This window comes from Nesoenas mayeri (assembly GCF_963082525.1).
Source record: "Nesoenas mayeri genome assembly, chromosome: 17".
Classification (NCBI taxonomy): domain Eukaryota; kingdom Metazoa; phylum Chordata; class Aves; order Columbiformes; family Columbidae; genus Nesoenas; species Nesoenas mayeri.
Window position 1 is genome coordinate 11,227,441 of NC_137565.1, and position 21,895 is coordinate 11,249,335.

Consider the following 21,895-nt stretch of genomic DNA (forward strand, 5'->3'; position numbering starts at 1 on the left):
CAAAGAAACTGCTAAAGGGGTCCCATGTGTCTCAGGAAAGAAAGGAGGTGGGGGGAAAATTAACATGTATCAGAAGTCTGCGTTCACTGGAATTTGGATCTCTCTGGAGCTCATGGCTATTCTTTTTGAATGAAGTCATCTGTTGCCGAAAGGCTTAATATCACTACTGAATGAAGTTTTCTACCTGGACAGACTTCTTAACTTTTCTTCTGGGAAATCAGAGAATAAAAATCACCACAGAGGTCCTGCAAAGAAGAAAACCATGGAGAGGGATGGACTCACAAAGACATCCACATCTGCCTTGCAGAGCTCCTGTCCCCAAAGGCCACTTGGGCCAACTCTTGTTGCTGCTTTTGCTCAGCCAGAGACACACAGAGATGGAGTGAGAATCCTCCATGAGACACACAAGACCTTGAGCTCACTCTTGACTCTCTGACTTGTCTTTCTTCCCTGCTTCATCTTAGTTCCTCTCCATCCTACCTCCATGGGTAGATGTTCCACAGGGCAACAAAGATGCTGAAGGGAGTGGAGCATCTCCCTTATGGGGAAAGGCTGAGGGAGCTGGGGCTCTTTAGCTTCGAGAAGAGGAAACTGAGGGGTGACCTCATTAATGTTTACAGATATATAAAGGGTGAGTGTCAGGAGGACAGAGCCAGACTCTTCTGGGTGACAACCAATGATAGGACAAGGGGTAATGGGTTCAAACTGGAACACAAGAGGTTCCACTTAAATTTGAGAAGAAACTTCTCAGTGAGGGTGCCAGAGCCTGGACGAGACTGCCCAGGGAGGTTGTGGAGTCTCCTTCTCTGCAGACATTCAAACCTGCCTGGACACCTTCCTGTGTAACCTCATCTGGGTGTTCCTGCTCCATGAGGGGATTGCACTGGATGAGCTTTCCAGGTCCCTTCCAACCCCTGACATTCTGGGATTCTGTGATTCATCAGGCCAAGTCTCCACTGGCACCTAGACCTGCTTCTGCTTCACCCATCTACAAGACCTGCCCTGAGGCGAGTGAGAGAGTTTTGGACCCAGCAAACTGATCTCCCTTCCATCATCTAATAGCCAAACGTGCAAGGAGACAACAAGAGCTGGCCAGCTGGCAATTATTTGTGTAAATATGGACTTGATATCATGTAATTTGGTCTGTTTAAAAGGCAGACATGCAAGCAAATCATTCTGATTCTGAAGGCAAAACAGGCAGAAGGTGGGCTCCTCACCCCATCCCACCATCCATGGGGTGAACCCTCCAAGGAAGCAGCTTTACATTCCAAACATGCCCATCACATTCTGCTTTGCAAAGAGGGAGCCGAGACACCCTCAGCCTGAGGATGCTTCTTCTAGACAACACCTTCAGTCACCACACACCTACTCGCATCTGACCCAAGCCCTGTGCAAGATGGTGGGACCTGAAGGTTCAGTGCTGGAAGCACATCTTGACCAGGGCTCAGGCTTCCCAGGCTGCTCCAAGAGGTGGGAGCGTAGGTGGGTGAGCAGAAGGACACGCTTTGGACCAGCCTTACCCAAAAATGGGATGTCACAAGCCAGCTCATGCACCCGGCTGGATCACCCCTGCATCTCAGCCTCGTTTGCTTCCCCCAGGGCTGCTTCCAGCCAGGAGATGCCCCCTTGCAATAGCCCTATGCCAGGAATTAAAAAACATTTGAAATTGCAATAAAGAAAACATAGAGGTACCAAGGATTTCCTCAGCATGAAAAATTAACTCCCTCCATAGCTATACCCCTTAATGAGATGATCAGTGGCCTGAGGAACGTCAGGTCACCAGTTTCTGGTACAAAAGTCTGTACGCTGTATTTTTAAAGAGTGTTTTTTCCAGCTACTTTTTTCTATAATTTAAACAAAAAAAGGCACTAAAACCAAATCCCACCATATTCTCCAAGGCATAAATAGACGTCACTCCCCTGAAGCCAAGACAGATGTACCTATACATGCCAGCTGGGGAGTGGGTCCATCACTGTGAAACAACTTCACTACATATGCACACACATGTATACATTTATATATTCATTTTTTCATATATATTTAATTATATTTTAATATATATTTATATGTTAAACCTATATAAACCCACAAAGGTAGGTCATACTTCTCTAGCATGCTCAATACTGAATGGTTCTTTATCTTTTATATGCAATTTATTTTTTAATATATATATAATTTTAATATATGTTTTCATATGTTTATATAGATACAATTTTGTATATATTCAGATAGATATAAAAAACCACAAAGGTGGGTACATATTTGTCTAATATTTTCAACCTTGAATGGGTCTTTATTTTACTATAATACTCTTATCCTGCTCTCCCTTTAAAAAAAAAAATGAAATCTTTGTAAAGGTACAGAGTCATTTCTATGCTATCGATACAGAAGATAAGTTATTAAGTAAGCAAGCATCAGAAATTATCCTGTAAAGTCAACGCTGTGGATTTTAACCCTTTCAACCCACATCTGAGTGGGTGCATTTATATATTCCAAGTGTTTCTGTTCACTGTATCACTGACTATGACCGCAAGCCCGCATAAAAATGCCAAGCAATTTTTAGCACAAGCTCAGCGTGGCTCGATGCCATGCTCTTCATATGGCATCCAGCCCTCCTAATAGTCCTCACTGTTTTACCTCCTCCCTCTCGCTCCAAAAAACCCCGCGATGAATGTAAACCTTCAAATCTTTCCATTGACCATAATGAAAGGGCAGTTTAGCAGCAAAAATGTGCAGGGGACATCATTACTCAAGTTCCAATAGAGGCTGGGAAGCTGGCACGGGGAGGGGGGAAACTATTTCAAGTGGTAGTGCACCCATAAATAAATAAATATTGACATATTATGCCAGGATCTGTGCTGTCGTTGGAAAGGGCAGGCAGGTAGGGAACACAGGGCACATTCAGAAGACCACAGAGATGATTTAGATTGAGAAACGTGATTTTTATATTTATATACATATTTATTTTATATATATTTATTTATTTTCATGTATATATTTACTGGCTTTTCTGGGTCTGAGCCTGAAAATGTTTGTACACAGGAGTACATTTGCCCATTTGAGTAGTGTTATGGGCATCAGCATTTACAGGCATTATTTGTTGCCCACCAGCACGATTCGCACGGCTGCGGAGAGCTGTGCTCAGGTCACCAAATGCGGCAACCAGAGGAGACTTCTGTATCTGCACCGACATCTGCACCCCAGCCTGCAGTGAGCACCTCCAGCCGGCTCCTGGGTGGGTGGTAGAGAGAGACCTCCCAGCAGAAGGTCCCAATGCAGGTCCCTACAACCTTCCACCACCAGCCAGCTCTGTCAGTCCCGGAGAATAAGGGATCTGAGTCACTCCTGCCCTCCTGGATGGAAAAGTGCTATATTGAGCGTCTACATCTGTCTTAGGTATAATCATGGGTATGGCAGGGTTCCTGCAAAACATTTGCACCAGGAAGCAACTTGACACATGGGTGAAGTTCCAAGTGAAGTGAAAGGCACAAAGTTAATTACTGGCAGGACGTGACATTTAGAAAAGGACTTGAAATTGGATTTTTAAACAGGATTTAGGTTTGATTTTCAGCTTAAGCACTTACATCCAAAACTGAGATTCAAAAAGACCTCTTCAGCCACCTGGCCCTGGAGATCCCAACATTTTCTAATACCTTCCTTCTTCAACCTGAAACCACCATGCCTATGCTCCTGCTCTGCACATCCAGAACTGACCAGGCAAACACTCCCCTCCTGCCAAAGACCCTCTGAAAGCCAGAAACCAGCACAACTTAGGTCTCCACACCAAGATCTCCAGAAGCATCTGGAGCACCATTAACAAACCTGTTCTCAGAGCAGAGCTGAGAATTTTGTCTTTAAAGCACTGCCACCTGGGCAAAAAAATACCCAACAGTTCTTCTACAGTCATCTGATGACCAGACCTTCTCAGAGTCACTCCAAGTCTCTTGTTGCTTTAAAGAGGTTTAAGCCCACATGCAGTGACATCTGTTTAGTACAAACTAGAGGTTGTTGTGGACGCGGACATGTCAGAAAGATATACAAGGTCCCAGTGGCCAAGAGGACAACCCACAAGTGAGATCCTGCCTCTGTAACCCAGCAGCTAGAGCATTTGCCTGGGAGTGGGAAGACCTGGATTTCAGCCCCACATCCTGATGATATTTCAACAGCTTGACATAAAATACACAAGCAGCCGCCAGAAAAGGAGCTGCCACTAGGTCCTGGCTTAGCTCAAGCCACAAAAGACATGCAAAGCAAAGGCCAGGTGGCTCACGTGGTCCTGAGCAGGTCCCCGCGAGGGAGACACACATTACCTCTGCATCCGGGACATCCTGTGGAGCTCCATGTCATCGCTGCCGCGGAAGCCTTTCGCAAAGGGGTTGTTCTCAATCTTTAACTGGGTGATCTGAAAGGGAGGAAATGCAACGGGTTCATCACAAGTCCAAGGCACAGCCTGGGAGAGAGGGGATATTGTTATTAAACCCAAGCCTATAGGGATGTGGGGGAAAACACAGCTTTCAGGAACTCAAGTCGTCCTTCGGCTCAGGCATCAACCACTCCAGATGGGCCTTCCTCTACATCTCTCCACTGGAAAAATACCTCCTTTCATCAACCTCCCACTTCTCTCAGGCTTGTCCCATAACTAACATATGGGACTGTACACAAAAAAATTTCTCAATGGGGGAAATGTGTTTTCTTAGAGTGACTTACTTTCTTTTTGCTGTTGGGACAGCAAGGGCACTGCACTTACCAAAAGACCAGGAATGAAATTCATACTGCCTGAACAAATCCCACTGATACCAACAAGTATTTCCTCATCCATATTCAGCCATGACCCAAACCTCACCTCTTAGAACCTGGATCCTCTCAGACTGATGAAGCTCACCCTTTCTGTATTTCAGACCACCTAAATGTTCTCCAGGTGCTCTGCATCTGCCATCCATCCCCAGCCAGCCCCACACCTGTAACCACTGCCTGGAATAATTGTTTTAGAGGACAACTCCACTTCTGACCATCATGCCGTGGAAGAATATTTGCCTCTCAACTAATTCTAGAAGGAATTAAGAGGAACTAGTTTGCTTGCCTAGTTAGCTACTTTCAGCCTCTCAGGTTTCCTGGGATGGATCCCCCTCTGATTCCTGACTTTGGTCCTCTTATAACATCTAAATTAAACATCTAAAGCAGCTGCTGTACAGAATGTACCCTTATCCAAAGTGTTGCTCAAAGAGGTGCAATCCCCTCCTTCATAGAGGACTTGGCTGAGCAGGTTTTCTCAAGCCAGTGGTTGTCATTTAAGCAAATATTAACTGTGGACCAGCAACACTCTCAAATGCCTTGCTGATCTTGTACAGAGTCGCTCTGCTGTGCCAAATTTGATGCAAATGCTTTGGTGTCTTTGCAGAAGAGGATGGAGTCTGGGTGCCAACCTCACACCAGCTGCTCCTCCAGAGCTGGCACAGCAAAGCAAAGGCAGCAGGAGCTCTGGCTCGTTCAGCAAAAACACAACCATAAACCCACCCGTATATTAAATAAATCTGTCCACAGCTGGAGTTTGCAGTCAGGGAACCCCGGCCTTGGGAGAGAGGATCGGTCTCTGTGCAAAGTCCCGTACCAGCCTTCAGCTTATTTTTAATATTCAAGCAGAAGAGGCCACAACTCCCCTTCTGCTCCATCACTGCCTGACAGTCTGAGCCCTCAGCCAGCAGTCGGGAGGGTCACTTGCCCAGGAGGAGACACTACCCTGTGTTTGCCATTGGAAGAACTTCAGGTGCCCACCGCATTTTATGGAAACACTGTCCTTCCTTCCTTCCTATTGAAAGTCGGCCAACGGGAAGGAAAGAGCTCGAGATTAATGGCGGCAGAAAAGAGAGAGGTTCATGTCCACTGAGTCAAGCACACACAACCGGACCCTCCTCTCTGCCAAAATTCAAAGAGAAAAATCTGGCTCGGCTAGTGTCAATAGCAAACCCCGCCAGGTGTCTGCACAACCAGATTATTTTGCTGTTTTCTCATCTTATATTTTTTTTCCAAAGGCTATTTATTTATTTGCCTTTTTTGCCCAGTTCAGCCCCAAATCTCACACAAAGACCCCATCACCCCTATGCTTGTCCCCATGAGCATTCCCATTAAATCAAGACCTAATTTATTAAATAAACAAGGCATTGTTTGTTTGGGTTTTGTTTTTTGTCACGCATTTCAGATTTCAAAGAGAAGGGTGAACAAACAATCTGTTTGGTCCAATTTGTCATTTGTGTTGTTCTCTAGCACATTTTATAATTAAAAGCCCTAAATAATCAAACCACCAGCAGTGTATTCTGCAAAGAAATTGCCTATCAATTCCCACTGGAGAGGTGGTAGCATTTCTGTAATGAATAATAGGCATTATTCAACTTTCTGAACATTTCTATGCCATTTGCATTCTGAAACGCGCTCAATGTACAAGTTGTCCTCACTTGCTGAACCCAATAGCAATATTTGCTTGCATAAGTGAAGTCCTTCACTGAGTGAGGATTTACAGGATTGGCACCAGCATACATATGTACAAAGGGCCGGATTCATCCCAACCTAACCGAAGGCATTTTAACCAAGGTGCCTGCATGGGGAACATCGTCTCCCAGTGTTCCTGTTGGAATCAATGGGGAGAGATGGGGGCTGCCAGAGGGTACCAGGGCTCTGAGGTGTGTCACGTTGCCTTCACAGGTCCCCACCACTCTCCGTTCACCAGAGAAGGAGCCATCAACACGCTAGACCCTAATTTAAGGACCTCAGTTGAATGCCCTGTTTGATGAATCAAGCCTTTAATCACCTACGAAATGTCAGATGAAATATCATATGGAACCTCAGTCTTGCAAATATGTCACTTTGTGAGTAGAGAAGTTCTCTTATCCTCATGAGAAACACTTTCACAAGCAATAGTATTAACATATGTCATGTGCAGAAAGCCCCACCTGAAGCCTGGCTAACTTCAGCCTCCTTAAAATTAAAGATCTGCTGGATTGAAGGCATCTAGAAACCAGGGATTACAGAAGGTTTTAAATTAGGTCTCAGCTCTTTGGTGTCCCTCAGATGGATTTCAGCAGGAGCTTTCAGAGCAGCACTTCCCTAGATGACAACTCAAGGCATCAGCCCTAGCGCTAAGCCAAGGAGAGTCCAAGCCAGATTGAACAAAACCATACACAACAAAATACGAAATAGAGAAAAAGGTGGTGAATCCCTGCTTTAGAAAACAGCCTGTGGAAGGTATTTTGTTTGGCCAGTTTTTGGCTGGCTGACAAACTATTTCAGAGGTGGAAAAGCAAACAAATGGGTGGAAATAACCTTCTTCTGGATCAACTATGCCATAGCGAAACTCTGTTTAATTGAAAGTAACTCATGGTGGGGGGAACAAAAAACTGTCAGAAAATCAAATGACAATTAAACCATGAAAAAATATATATATATATAACATCCTGCAAGGTCATTAAGACAGAATGCCCAGGGCTGGATTATACAGCACAGATTTAATAAAACTGTAGGGCTTTGTTTATGTGTTTGTTTATGAAATAAATGGATGGCAAAGTTCACTTCTGACCACTGATTTCTAAAGCGGCTGCAGACCCTTCTGAGACAAGGGCTTGCCAGGGTGAAGCCTCCCACATTTACACTTTTCAGGGCTTATCTGACCGATGGGTTCATCTTCACTTTAACGGGAAGCGACAGTTCCCAATGAAATCTCGGCGCCACTTTCTCTGGGCTAACTGACCACAAAGCTCTTCTGCTGAGATATTTCCAATGGCATCTGTAGCTCCAGCATGATAAAATTTAGCTTTGCATCTAGCTAAGTTGAGAAAAGATGCTCTACTTTTTTTTTGCATAGCCATGTATTTATATGACTATGTGTGTCTACAGGCTCATGAACATTGTTATGGCCAGGGTCAAAATTACCACTTAGCATTACTTCTTGTCAAGCACTTGCCATAACAATATTTTTCTGAATTGGACCTAACTTTGCAAAACTTTGCTAGGGCTGAAATATTCCACACCACATATGTGCCCTGGGCTCTTTTCATTTACTTATTTTGCTATCAACAAAACTGGTCCTACTTTTGCTGTTGTTGCTGAGCACTTCAGCTAAGGGAAAACACACCACCCTGACCCTCTCAGGCTTTTCTGACACTGTCCTAAAGGCTGGGCATTTTGGAAAAGGGACTTCATGTCCTGCAAGGGGGGCATCCTTAGTTTTGTGAAAATCTTCCCCACTTGGACAACTTAAAAACCTCAGTGAGGAAAAAAAACACGATACCATTCAGGTCACCCCATTTAGTGATGAAGAGGTCGAGGTGATTACTCTTGAGCTGAGCACGTGTGGACCGCTGCATGTTGTGGAAATACATGCTGTCCCTGATGTGCAGGTGACCATGGTCCTGCTCAGCATGGCAAAGATGGGCCAGGACCATCCCTGTCACTGCTGCTGGGAGAAACTGGGATGCTGGGCTTCAGGCTTGAAAGCACAGAGCCTTTTTCTTTCGCACTCTCACGTACCCAGGTGGAAACCAAGTCCATGGAGGAGGAAGCCAAACCAGAGTGGTGGGAAGGAAAAAAGCAGATGAAGACAAGGTGCCTGCTGAGACTACAGACATCTGGCTGGGCCAAAGAGAGGAGCTGGGCAGAGAGCTGGGACTCCAAACTTGAAGGAAAGACCAGGGGAAGCGGGGGGAGAAAATGCTGAACCCAGAAGCCAGTGAAGGAAATGGGAGGGACTGGGAGCTTGTTGGAGGTGCTGGTGCGAGACAGAGGGGCTCATTGAGGAGGCTGATGACTGAATCAGGAGACAAGAACGGAGGATGAGAAGAGACAGACCTTGCAGAGGGTTGGGGAGGAGAAGGTGGTGGGTCAGGAGGTGGCACTGAGGCTGGAGAGAGATAAGATGTCTTTGCAAAGCTTGGGGACACGGCTGGATCAAGGACCAAAAGGGGCCGGGAGCTTGGAACTGGCTGAACACCCTGTCCTAGGGTGGCAGGGACAAGCCTGAGGACAAAGGGGAGACAGGACTGGTTCAGACACAGGTTGTGAAGGACACAAGAGCTCTTGAAGGAAGACACCGATGAAAAGAAGACACATGGTCTCATCTTGTTTAACCCAGCTATCTAAGGACACAGCAGATCAGTCTCCAGCCAGGCCCTTCACTGTTTCTCTGCATTGCTATGGTGAACGTAGCACTTCTGGGTGCCTATAGTATCCCAATGGGGGCTAATGTTTCCTTAAAAGAATTTGGGCTACCAAGAATGTTAAAAAAAATCAGCATAAAACTGGATATCCTGAGGGGGGGAAACCAATATAAAGCCCAAGTCCAGCTAACGGGGAAAGTAGGTTGTAAAAATTAATGAGAATAATTGTTGTGAATTCTTGCTTTTGAAAGAACCCTCATGAGGGCAGAACCTTAATTATTTCTGTCTATTAGGGTTCATTTCCTGGTCCTAAGCAGAGAGCTAGTACCTAATAAATACAAGCTAGTAACACAATGATTTAAGCTACAGCAAAATGGTACTTAACTGCAGGGGAAGTTAATATTTGGGAATCAACCTGATTGCAAGCACCCATTGTGTAAATGGCAAGGAAATGAAATGTGCATGTGACCTATTTTAACACCTCAATATTTCTGGGGTATTTTTTCACGGTTGCAGAGAGGGGGGAGGTGGTCGACCAAGCTGCTGACAACCGCACTGAAAACTTTACCAAAACCTTCTTCCTGGTTTAACCCTCCTTTTGGGGACCAGGGCTGGGGAGAGGGAGAGCCCAGTGTGTCTAAATATCTTTCAGGCTGCCTAAAACATCAGGGGAAATAAGCACAAGCCCTACGTAGGGATTGCAGCTGTGCTATTGAAATAAATTGATGGATCTGAAATCACATGAGTGTTCCTATAAGCTGTGTAAGCATAGACTCGGATGCATTTATGGGCAAGTTGTACAATTAATTCTGTAATATAATTCACCTATAACATAGTTCTTGAAACCCAAAACACATGTACATATGAATTTGTGTCTATATGTGTGTGTAAAATACGTGGGTTTATAAAAATTATTTGTGAAATATATTGGTGTTTATAAATCGTGTGATCGTGCAGATCAGAAAGTTTGCATGAAGGATGTGCTGCAGGTGATGGGTGCAAGTGAGAGATGGCTCTAAGCAGGAAAAAACAGGCAGTGCACCAACAACAAGATATGGGGATGGACAGACAGAAACAGACAGATCCGGACTGGTGGGACTGCGATTGTTTACGGCAACAGGCAACACAGTCTGCATTGCAACATGAAAAGATATTTTGCTAAGCTACATCTCAGCTCTGAAAGCTGAACTTGAGCTTCTGCCTGTGGAAAAGACTCCACTTGCCACCCCATGCAGCTGAAGGACGTTATTACCCCTTTGCACAACCAGCATCCGCCGCAGCATCAGCTGCTCCCGCCTCAGCCCCCGTATTATTCTCCATCTGCACTGGGGCAAGCTACAAATTTTATTCCCTTCCCTGGAGGGAGATGCCATTTAGGGTAGATCATTCCCTGGTTTATTTTTATGGCTCTATCTTCCTCAGTTGGGTCTTTATCTTGGGGCTACAGCCACTCTTTATTTCTTTCCCCCAATGGTTTGGTGCAGCAAGAGGAGGAATGCGTGTGTTTCGGGGGGGGAGGGATGTAAGTGTATGTAAAATGTGTCGGGGGGTGTGTAAAAGATGTCGCGGTGTCTGCGTGCGGGTGCATGTGTCTGCTGGGATGCGAGCGCGTGTGTGTCTGTAGGGGTTCATGCGTTCATCAGCGTGTCTGTTTTGACAGAGACGGATACGCAGATGTCATTCCTTATCAACCAGATGTTGTTGATTTACAATCAAATATTCCTGCTCCTCCTAATATGGCAGTTTTCCCAAACTACTGTACTTACATGTTTCTGCTTGGCTTTTGTTTTATTTGCATGATAACTTCCCTCCCCTCTCTCCACTATAAAGCAGCCCTATTTTTCTTCAAAGGAAAGCAGTTAAATTCAGGTCTGTGTTCTCATAGGGAAATGCATTTAAAGCGAGCAGTGTGTCCTGTTTTATTAACTCCCAGTTCTATTAATATTATATTCTTTCTCTGAATCCATCAAGCAGAAGTTAAACTTGATTTTATAGCATCCACAGCGGAGTTATAATTTAAGGCATAATTTGGCGAGGGCTCAATTTGGATTCAGTTTGCTTGTCCTGGTTGTGCCAACAGCTCCTATTTTAAAGGGCAGGGAAGTATTTTCTTTTCTCCCTAGTTACGGTGAAACACTCTTTCTTCTCCAGCCTCCCTCAGCTTTCTGTATCTCCCTTGCCAACTGAGTGACGAAGGAAACACAATCATTTCGCACAGGTTTAGGAGCTTCCTACTTACATCTCCAGGAAAGCATTCAGGATTTATCCGGGGTGTTAAATGACGTTTCTCCCTTTGAAAAACAATTCTTTCACTCCATCAAGTGCAAAGGAGTCATCCTATCTGTCCAGAAGTACCAGTAACAGCTTGCAATAATTGCTTTCTATGCTATTTGGGGAGGGATTTACTTTTTTTCCCGGGAAGGAAAGTTGACTTTTCGTAGGGCACTGCCCTGGAGATGGGCTATTGGGGTCTGTGGGCAGCAGTGAGTGAAAAGCATCACTTAAATACATCTGCTCAAACTACCCCAGCCCTGAGCCTTCCTCCAGCTCCTTCCTCGCTGGAAACCCAAAAGCTGAGCAAAGGAAAGAGAGGGGGCCACAACCCCACGGCAGGGTCTCCCCCATGTGGGCAGGCAAACAGGGTTGGCAGCGGGAATCCGCACGTGTCCACCCAGCAGCATGTCGAGAAAACCTTATTTGATACATATATAAGGGTTTTTTTGGTTTGAGGTTGTTTTTTTTTTTTTTGCTTTGTTTTGCTTGGGCGGGCAGGGAGCTGATTCCAAGCACAGAACCTCCCTTTCCTTCCAGGGCCTCCTCGCTGCCAAACCCGCAGCCCCCTGCCGACCTCCCCACAGAGCCGGCCGGGCCAGGAGCCCCTTCCCCAAACAAAGGGTTATCAGCGCCCCAGCCACAGAGGGGAGCGCCGGGCTCCCTTCTCCAGATTACGAGCCTTTGACCGATGAGGGGGGGAAAGAAGATAAAGCCAAACTTCCTTCGGTTGGTCGTCTCCTCTCTGAGCAAACCATCCTGTTTGAGCTAATTCCCCCTCGGCTCGCCCTAAACTTCGTCTTTAGACGTTTTGTCTGCGTCGCCAGGAATAACAGAGGGGATGGAAAATGAAGAAGGGGGAGAAAAAAGAAGAAAAGAAGTAACGGGGGGGGCGGAATGAGAAGAAGGGGAAAAAAGAAGATGAGGAAAAGGAGAAAAAAAAAAGATGAGGAAAAGGAGAAAAGAAAAAAGGGAGGAAAAGGAGGGGAAGAAAATGAAGGGAAGGAAGGAAAGAATAGGGGAAGACAGGAAGAAGGGAGAAAGAAAAGACGGGAAAGAAGGGAAGGAAAGAAGGGGAAAAGAGAAAGGGAAAGAAAAGAAGAAGGTGAAAAGAAGAGGAGGGAAGAAGGGGAAGGGGGAACCGAGGCCCTTAGGAGGAGCAGTGGGGTGAAGACAGGAGAGATGACCCAGTTTTTGCTGAGGGGGGGGCCCAGTCCAGCCCCTCACCTTGTGGTTCTGGTAGGAGGTGACAGCAATGAAGGCAGTCTCCGGGAAGACATGGGTGCAGAAGGCGGTGTTCTTGGAGCCAAAGCCGTTGTTCTCGTCCGCTTTGACGATGTGGAGCCGGGGCTGGTACTTGTGCATGGAGTTCAGGATGATCTGGGCAAGGAGAAGAGAGGACATCTCATGGGAATGGAGGGGACACAGAGCAGTGCAGCCCCACACACACAGCTACCCAGGGATGGGGAGAGAAGAAAGGACCTGCAGGTCCTTGCATCCCCTTCGCCAAAGTCTTCACTCTCTTCAGGGCTTCCCCAGAAGGGCTGATTTAGATGCTGGGGTTGGGGGACATCTTTCTAAAGAAACTTCTCACTCTCCCACAACCAAGGAGCCCAGCACGGCCGGGTGATGCTGTTAAAGGTGGCTCTTATCCTCTGCTCCCCCTTACCAGTCCTGGGCTCTGCTGTTGTGCCCCCCAGCCCCCTGGAGGGGCCAGAGCTGTTCCCCCAACACATCTTGGCATCCTGAACCTGCTGCTGCTGGGGGTTCTCCACCTTCCCATGTCCCTAAAACCTCCCAGCTCACCACTACGATGGCCCGGGCATCTCAAGTCCCCCACAAGGAGGGCATAGAAGCAAGGGGGAATGGAAGCGGAAGGCTGGAGGCATTTAGTATGTCCCCCCCGCCTCTCCCCGCAGAGGATGGGAGAGGAGGGTGGCGGGGTGGGGAGGGACGCGCTGTGTTCAAGATAAAAAGCGGTCCCTGCTCGGTACCGGGTTAATCTTGGGGGAAGACGCCGGGGGGGGGCGGGTTCGGGGGGGCGGCGGGGGGCCGCTCGGTCACGATAATGACTGCCGGACCCTGGCGACAGCGAGACGCAGCGCGCCCCGCCGCCGCCTCCCCCGTCCCGGGGGTTTAAGCAAATTGCTTTGACATCCAGGAAAGTCGTAGACATCAACGGTGAACGATCTAATGGTTTTTAATTTCATTACAGCGACTCTAATTGAGAGACTCCTGGTGCAGCTCCTCCTCTGAAGTCCCCTCATTGTCCCCTCAGCGCCTTCGGGTTGTTTAGAGGGACTTTTCCCCAGAGCCGCCTGTTCGCAGCGGGGGATGCCTGGGCCAGTCCCCCCGGGGCCGGATCCCCCCTCCATCCCTCCCAGGAACTGCTCCCCAAAACCACCCCGGGGGGTAGGACAGGTCCCCCCGGCTGCGCTACTGCGGGGTCCCCGCTGTCCCCTCCCTGATCCCTAGAAAGCAGCGCTTGCCAACTGTTTTGCCACCAGCTAAACGTAAAATTAAAATAAAATGTTTTAAAAGGAAAAAAGTAAATCACACACACACCCCCCACCCCCCCAGCTGGAGGAGCGCCCGTAAAAAGATGCTCAGCATTGTGGTGGGCTGGGGGCTCGTCTGGCCGCTCTGACCTGCAGTTTCCCCCCCTACTCCCCGCTTCTTAGTGACCACGTGGTCACGGATTTAATAGCACAAGATTTATCATTAAAAAGCGAAGAAAAAAAAACTTAGGGAAAAAAAAAAGAAACTGAAGTGTTGAAATGAGACTGGAGAAAAACACGCTCTTGGAAAGAGACAGCGGGTTCTGGATTCGAATAGCCGATTAAGTAATTATATATATATATATTTTTATAGATATATATATTATTCATACATGCACATATATATTTGCTCGCATCTTTGGAGACCTTCGAAGGAGGGCTGGTTCTGGCTGCAGAATTCACACAAGCTTTCTCGGCCCCACGAGTATAGCAAAGACTTTTTATGTCCAAAAAGCTCTAGGGGGATTTCAAATTTTTTATTGTCTTTAATTATTGTTGCCTTTTTTTTTTTTCCTCTCCTGGACTGAGGTATCCACATGGTTTTAGGTCCTATTTCCTCAAATAATTATGCCTGATTGATTTTACCTGTTAGCCAAATTCACGGAGGCAGGGAACAGATTTTAACGCTCCAAGACTCCCCATGAGGTTAAAACCGGGCAGCTAAATACTCAATTAATCTGGGAGAGTTTCGCCCACTCGCGGACTCCAGTCCCCGGGGATCTGTAATCAATTCTCACTCAGTGCTGCTAAATAACCCACTTTTAAGGTTTATGCTTCCATTTTGTGTGGGGTGGTCCTCCTTAGGAGTTCATCCCACCCTCTCAGGGAAGAAAATAACACCCCACCAACACAGGGGATTTGGGGATGGGTGACATTGCCATGACCTTGGTGGCGTTGGCAGCAGTGGGAGATGCCCGTGAACACGCGTGGGGCTCCTGGCAGCACCTCCGCGGGTGCCGTGTCCTCCTCCCACCCCCGGTACTTACATGTCCGAAGGGGTCGAGGTGGTTGTTGGTGAGTTTGAGCTTCTGGAAGGAAACCAGCTGCCTCATCCAGTGGGCGCCGGTGGCCGGGGAGTCGGGGTGCACGTACAGCCGCCCAGGCATGGCCGGTTCTGCCTTTCCCGTCACCGACCTGCGTGGGGACAGGAACACTGAGCTCCGGGCGGTGGGGACCCTCCCGTGTGCTCCTGCCCCCCATCCATCCATCGCGGGGGGACCCTCCCGTGGGCTCCTGCCCGCTATCCATCCATCCATCCATCCATCCATCCATCCCCCTCCTGGGGTCCCTCCTGGTCCGGCAGCCCGTCCGCGGCGGCAGCGCGATGCCGGCGGTCACGCCGCGCTTGGGGAGAAAAAGGCATTTACAAATACTTCTCGGAGAATTAATTGAGCTCGTTGGCGCCTTTCCCGTCGGAGATGGCTCTCGCTGTTTTCCCTGTTTAACCCCAAACTTCCCACCCCTCCCTAATTCCCGGCACCCAAGCCAAGAGCAAAGGATGGACCGTGGACAAATGCTTAAAGATTTTCCTGCCCGGAGATATTCCCTTCCTTAATATAATTAAACCAGCGGTTCCACGATAGCAAACAATCTCATCGTCAAACAGCATTACAGTTATCGTTAGCTAACTGCGACAGACTTTTTCTCTTTTTAATTAATTTCTCTCCCAAGCACCCTGGGAGCATCTCGAGAGGCTCAGGGGGAGCCCAACATCTTTCCTTTGCAGGATAAAAAAGAAAGATGAGCCGCTGATTCCGAGGTATCTCCCAACCTGTGCTGCCCAGGTTTGGCTAACCCAGAAAACCCGCCACAGAGCTCCCCTCCCTCCCCTTTCCCCCACGCGTGCATACCATTTATTATCTGCAAATTTGTATCTGTGGTCATCCGCTGGTACAATATCCATCAACAGTATGTACTTAGTTTTTGGATTAAGTCCAGTGACCTTCACTTTGTAACTGGGGAACATACGCCTATTAAAAATGTTTAAAAAAAAAAGTGCATTAGTATAAAAGCAAAGAAGGGAAAGTTTTCCAAAGTGGTTTCGTGTGTTTGCGAGGAAGAGACAGGGGGAAGTCATTTAACAAAAGGGCAACGCCACAATCTCAGCTGGACCTTCCGAAAGGCTCGGGCAGAGGGTGGGTGCACCCTTCCCCTGGGGTGGGGGAGATGTTTGGGTGTCCCTGGGTACCGCACAGGGTCCCAGCTGAGGGGATACAGGTGATTTATTGAGGCAGAATCCTAATTACAAGGCTGGCGGGTTTATTCATTCACCTACTCGTATGCCTGCACGTCTATTCGTATTTTTCTTAATTATCTGTTCTGCCAAGATTTCGACTCCCCCTTCTTTGAACAAATCTGGTCGTGAGAGCTTTTGGAAGCAAGTTACTTCCCTCTATACATAAACCGCTGGAACAGGGGATGCGATTCGAGGAAGAAAAAAGTTTAAAAGTAAATATCTATATTTAAAATACATCTATTTTAACCTCCGTTATGTGTATCAACGGTTCTATGTGCAGATATGAAAAAAACCAAACCTACACGCACTCAGGTGTGACACCAGATCCGTGTCCAGCCTTATGCACATACAGAGACATCAGCAAGCATACCTGACAAATACTTGGAAACACTCGGATACACACTGAAGACAGGGGCTTTTCGAAATATTTTCCATTACTGCAAGGCAGGGACTTAAAACACCGATGTTATTTTAGTTTGAGCTTTCCAAATATTTAAAAATAAAGCAGATGAAAATGTATCCCTGGACTTAAAACACGCATAAACAAGAACCCCACACCTCTAAAAATACTGCGCTCTTTTCCGAGGCTCGGGCGCTTATCTCTGCGATAGGGCATCTGGGCTGGGGTTTAATTCAGTTGTAAGAAGTTGAAGGGGGGAAGAAAAGCTACCAACGAAGAAAGACAGGGTTTAGCTCAAAAGATTCAAGGGAGAATAAACCAAATTGCACCTGAAGAATGATCTATAACTCCATCGAAAACACCTGACCAGCAAGAACACCAACTTCAACAATAAACATGAGGAATTATATAAATAAGGAAACCTCTCCCGCATCTCGCCTAAAGCCCCTGCACTGTAAATGTCTGGTTTATTGCTTTCCAGATGAGATTTCTGTCCACTGCGATATTTGTTTGAAATTTCTGCAAGGTGGTTCATGTCTCCCTCCGTGTGCTGCTCTTTTTTTTGCCTTCTGTGAACTCAGTTTTTTCGGGAGGTTCCACCGCTCTCCCAGCCCGAACGGGGCCGGGGGTCAGCAGAACCCCGACCCCCACCATCTCCCCCCCTCCTTTTTGTACCACGTCCCCTTGGACACAAACAAGACCCTTCTTTAATACCGATTTTTCCAGCAGCACCGAGATGCAAGGGGAAGGCGAGCCGTGAGACATATCTATTCGCTAAAACTTTATACAACCAGCTCCAATTTTTTTTCCCCTCCCTCTTCAGGCAAATTTTGGAAGACCACAACAAATACCAGATGACAGAGCAAAATGAAAGTTCGCCTCCGCGTTGTTTAGTGTGTCCTTGCAATCTCAAACTACTACTATTTCTATATGTGGAGGGTATTTTTTTCCACTCTTTCCTCCGATTATTTTAATTTAAAATCACAAAGAAAAAAAGCCATTGTCGGGCTGCCCCCCAGTTTACTGATGCGACTGGAGAGACTATTTCACTGGGTCTCGGTGGCTTAGGCACTTTTCAATTTAACAGCCCTTCAACACATCAATATTAAGAATAATGTTAAATCGCCTCAAACGCACTTAAATACCCACTCGTACACGTATAAATATCTACGGATCAGGTTTACTAAGCCAGTCATGGAATCGATTAGGCGTAGTCCCAATAAAGTTGGGTTTGCAAGGCTGTATATTTTTCTCCACACCCACGCAGACAAATACACACATATAGAAATGTGTATCTGGACGCAGTTAAATCCGGATGCTATTTATTTGCAGACACATCTATCTATGCATCTAAACAGCTTTGCTATCAGTATATAAACAGTAGCTTAAGACCACATATACTTTTAAATGGGGTGGGCGTGGGTGTTCTGGATACATTTTCCTCAGTGCGCGCATAATAAATAAGAAACTTCTGTAAACAGCGTAGGGCGTTGCAAAATCGCAGAAGAGACGAGCTGCTGCTTTAATTAAAAATAATAATAACAACACTAACGAAATCGCCCAGCGAGCTGCTCTAAACAAGGTTCGCTTTTGGCCAAGTGGTTGCAAGTCGCATTCGCCTGGAAAGCTTCCAAAGGCCTGAAATTGGGTTTAACGATCCAACTGTTCTGGTTAAGAAAGAAGCCAGAAGAAACAATTTCTTCTGCCTGTATCCTCGCAGGGAGGGTTCTCCGCACGGCCGCCCCCGGCTCTGCGGGCGCTCCCGGGGCCGTGGCACATCCGCACACGGGGGGGTGGATCTCACCCACGAGAGACGCGACCGTACCAGTATCAGAAACCCGCATCCCCACCCACGCGGCTCTGCGAACACGCGTGTGTCTCCCTCCCTGCCCCCATAAGCAATTCCCGCCCGCAAACCCGCACAAACGACACGAGATTCAGCCACGCATAGGGAGGCAGGCAGCCCGCCCTCCCCCCGCATCCCTTACCTCCCGGCCTTTGTTATGATCATCTCCGTCCCCACTTCGTGAAATTTCAGCCACAGCTCCCGCTCGTGCAAAAACACTTTGATCCCCTCCATACCCTGCGTGGGAGGAAGGCACAAGCCGTCAGACCCAAGCGCTGCGGGGAGAACCGCGCTGGGAGCAGCCGAGGAGGGGGCGGCGGGGCCCCGCATGGCCCCAGCGGGAAGCTCGGAGGGAAAAGGCCGGGTGATGGAAGCCGGAGCTCAGGGTGTTCCCGGGAAAATCCGGCCCCAAAGCCGGGGAGAACGGGATTTCAGGCCGCAGCACAGTGATGCTGATCAAGGGGGGCGGGCTGGGGCAGGATCCTGCGGGCCTCAGTGCTCCCGGGGAGGGGAAGAAAAGGACGTGGAGCACCCGGAGCCGGCTCCAGCCCGCATCCTCCCAGCCCGGCCGCCGCTGGGAGCTGTACCCCAGCGCTTCGGCCCAGCTGCTCTCAAGAACCAGCCGGAGGAGATTTACACCCCTCCGATGAGTAATTTACACCCGCAGGTTCCGCTTCTCCAGGCTGGAGTGGTGTGTGGCGGCAGCTCTGCTCCCCTTGCCCCCTCTTTTTTCCCTTTTTCACCCCCATAAGGGCCGCTCGCAGCGGGGCCCGGCGAGCCCCACGCTTTTTCACCGCAGATACCACCGAGGGGACAATATACCCCTCCACCATGGGATGGGAGGTACAGTGGATCCCCTTCTTAAGCCAAGCACATATTGCCCGCTCTCAAAATAAAGCCGAAGCGCCTCGCCAAACGCTTCAGGGGTCCATTGCCATATGCACACGGTGGGTCCGAGCTTCAGGCAGGCAGGGCAAGCCCGGGACCGGTGTCCGTACCCCCGTGAGCAGCATCCGCAACGGGAGGAGGTTTCCCCCCGAGGATTTACCTGCTAGGGGACAAGTGGAGCTCTGCGGAGAGGCTCCGCAGCCGCGGAAGGCGAGGCCATCTCGGTAGAAAGGCCCCGTTCGCCCCGACCCGGCTGGGGCCGAGCACCAGGGGACAGGTCCCAGTACCGCCCGGGCCGGGCGGGGACGGAGAAGCCAAGGGGTGGCCCGGCCCGTTCCGCCCCGGCCTGCTCTGCTCTACCCTGCCGGGAGCTGCGGCCGGCGGGTCTCCTGTGGGAGCCCACGCGTGTCACGGGGGGGTAAAGGCTGATGGAGGATGTGAGGGGGACCCCGGGATGTGCCTGGCTCCGGGGTGCCCACGCGTGACACCCCCTGCCCGCCCTCAGGGCCCATTGCGTGGGTGCGGGCAGACCTAAGTGTGGCTGTATCTGCGTGGGCATGTGTACGCCCCGTTGTACAAGGACTCCCCATATATATATGTTTATATCTTATACAAATATGCATGGACACAGCGAACACATACCCGCAAACGCAGCTGTCTGTGTGTGTGCTTGCGTGTGCATTTGTACGCTCACGCGTGGACGGCTGTGGGTGCACATCTCCATGAGTGCACATCTCCATGAGCGGATGCCTCTCTCCAATATTTTGGGTGCTTTTCTGTGCCTGTTCCCTCCACGCGCCCCAATATTCACGCGTGAACTTCCCCGCAGGTTCAGCTCTCGAATGCGACCCCAAATAACACTAAAGCAGGATGAGGCCCACGGCTCTGACAATCAGGTGAGATTTTTCGCTCTCCTGGGGCCTAAAACGAGTCATCACCGCCCAGAGCTGGAGCAGCCACTCAGCTGAGCTGATATTTGTGGCAAAAAACGCAGAGAAAAGGGAAAAATAAAGAGCGAGGGGGAGAGGAGGAGGAGCGGAGGTCCTTACCTGCTGGGTGAAGGCTGCTTGGGGCGAGGTGGGGGACTTGCTGGTGGCCCCCAGCTGAGTGTCCTGCTTGGCTTCAGCCTGGTGCTCTTTGGCCTCCGAATCAGCCGGCGTGGTCGGGAGCCCAAAGCCTTCCTCGCTATCCGCCATGTTACGAGCTTCCTTCGCTGAATCCCCCACTGCAGGCACACATCGAGGAGAGAGCAGAGATAAGAGACGCATAAGTCAATGCTGACGTTTAATAATATATATATATATATACGTATATATATATGCAAGGGGGACCGAGCCGGAGCGCTAGGCAGGGCTGCCCAACAAACCCGCGCTGCCCCACAACTCACTTCCAGCTGCCCGGGGAGGGAACAAGGCCCTTTAACTTTGGAAGAGGGAGAAATAAAGACTTTTATTTATTATCGCAGCCCGCAAGGGATGATAGGATTTGGGGGAGGCGGGGGGGAGAGGGAGGGGAGAAGGGAGGCGGTATTATTAAATGCATCTTTTGGAAAAGGTAAACAGCGTATTTTAGGTCTGTCTGGAGGGATACGGGGAGTAAGACACTGGGGGGCTGCGGACCGGCCAACTCATCACACAAGTGATTTGTGGAGGTCGAGGATCCAGGGTGGAAAGGGGGGCAGAGCCTCCCCCCGAGCCTTGAACATCCTCAGTTCCTCCGGGCTCGCTGCCGTCGAGGGGGCTTAAACCCCCCACTTTCCTCCCAGGAAAGTGGGAGCTTTCACTCCACTCCTGTTTCCACCAGGCAAATGCCACCGACACGCAAGGGCCCTCATACAACCCCCTTTTCAAAGAAAATTCCACTTCTCGCACCCTTAAGAAAAAGAATCCATTTCTCCCCCCACCGCGGACAGTTGCAAGTAAAGCAAAGGATGGACGAGATAGTTAAAATATAAAAGTGCGAAAAAATCAATCGGTCGAGACGCTGTGCAAGGTAATGCGCACCCGGGCTGGTGAACGGGGGATGGAATTGGAGCTGAAGTGAGCTAAACAATAACATTTAGAGTAAAACTGCACGAGAAGAGAAAGCGAGCTTGAAAAATACACAGTTCACATCTGATGAGAGTAACGCGGCGAGTTTTAAGGGCAGTATTTTGACATTGCTTTAAAAGCTCTATCAGAAATGGTAAAACTTTCAAAGCAGGCAAAAAAAAATTAAAAAGACAAAAGCAATAGAATTATCTGCTAGATTTTTGTTCTGAAGTTTAGAGTTTTAGTAGCTTTTAAAAAATATCTCTTGCGTGTTTCAAAGAAGGGGATTCATTTTTGAAAGGCCAACTATATGGAGGCAACATTGGGTTTAAGTACATGAGAATGTTGTGAAATGAGTTCTCCCGGCAACAATATTTAAAAGCCCTTTTAAAAAAAACCAATAAAATAAGAAGATTAAAAAAGGCAATTCTCCTTTAAACACAGAGGAAAACTGGGAGTGGAAAGGAGGGGGCAGAAAATTATCTTCTCTGCTAGTGGTAATATATACATATACGTATATATA

At 48.4% G+C, this 21,895-nt stretch overlaps 1 protein-coding gene across 1 annotated transcript in view; it reads right to left on the minus strand.

Moving 5' to 3' along the window:
* Positions 1–21,895, minus strand: part of TBX5 (T-box transcription factor 5) — a 39,210-nt gene that overhangs the window by 16,199 nt on the left and 1,116 nt on the right. Inside the window, exons 2-7 of the mRNA XM_080355291.1 lie at positions 20,392–20,567; positions 18,597–18,691; positions 15,823–15,942; positions 14,959–15,106; positions 12,642–12,794; positions 4,311–4,402 (exon numbers count right to left, since the gene is read on the minus strand). Coding sequence (XP_080211417.1) covers positions 4,311–4,402; positions 12,642–12,794; positions 14,959–15,106; positions 15,823–15,942; positions 18,597–18,691; positions 20,392–20,567 — 784 coding nt within the window. The remainder of the gene's footprint in view (positions 1–4,310; positions 4,403–12,641; positions 12,795–14,958; positions 15,107–15,822; positions 15,943–18,596; positions 18,692–20,391; positions 20,568–21,895) is intronic.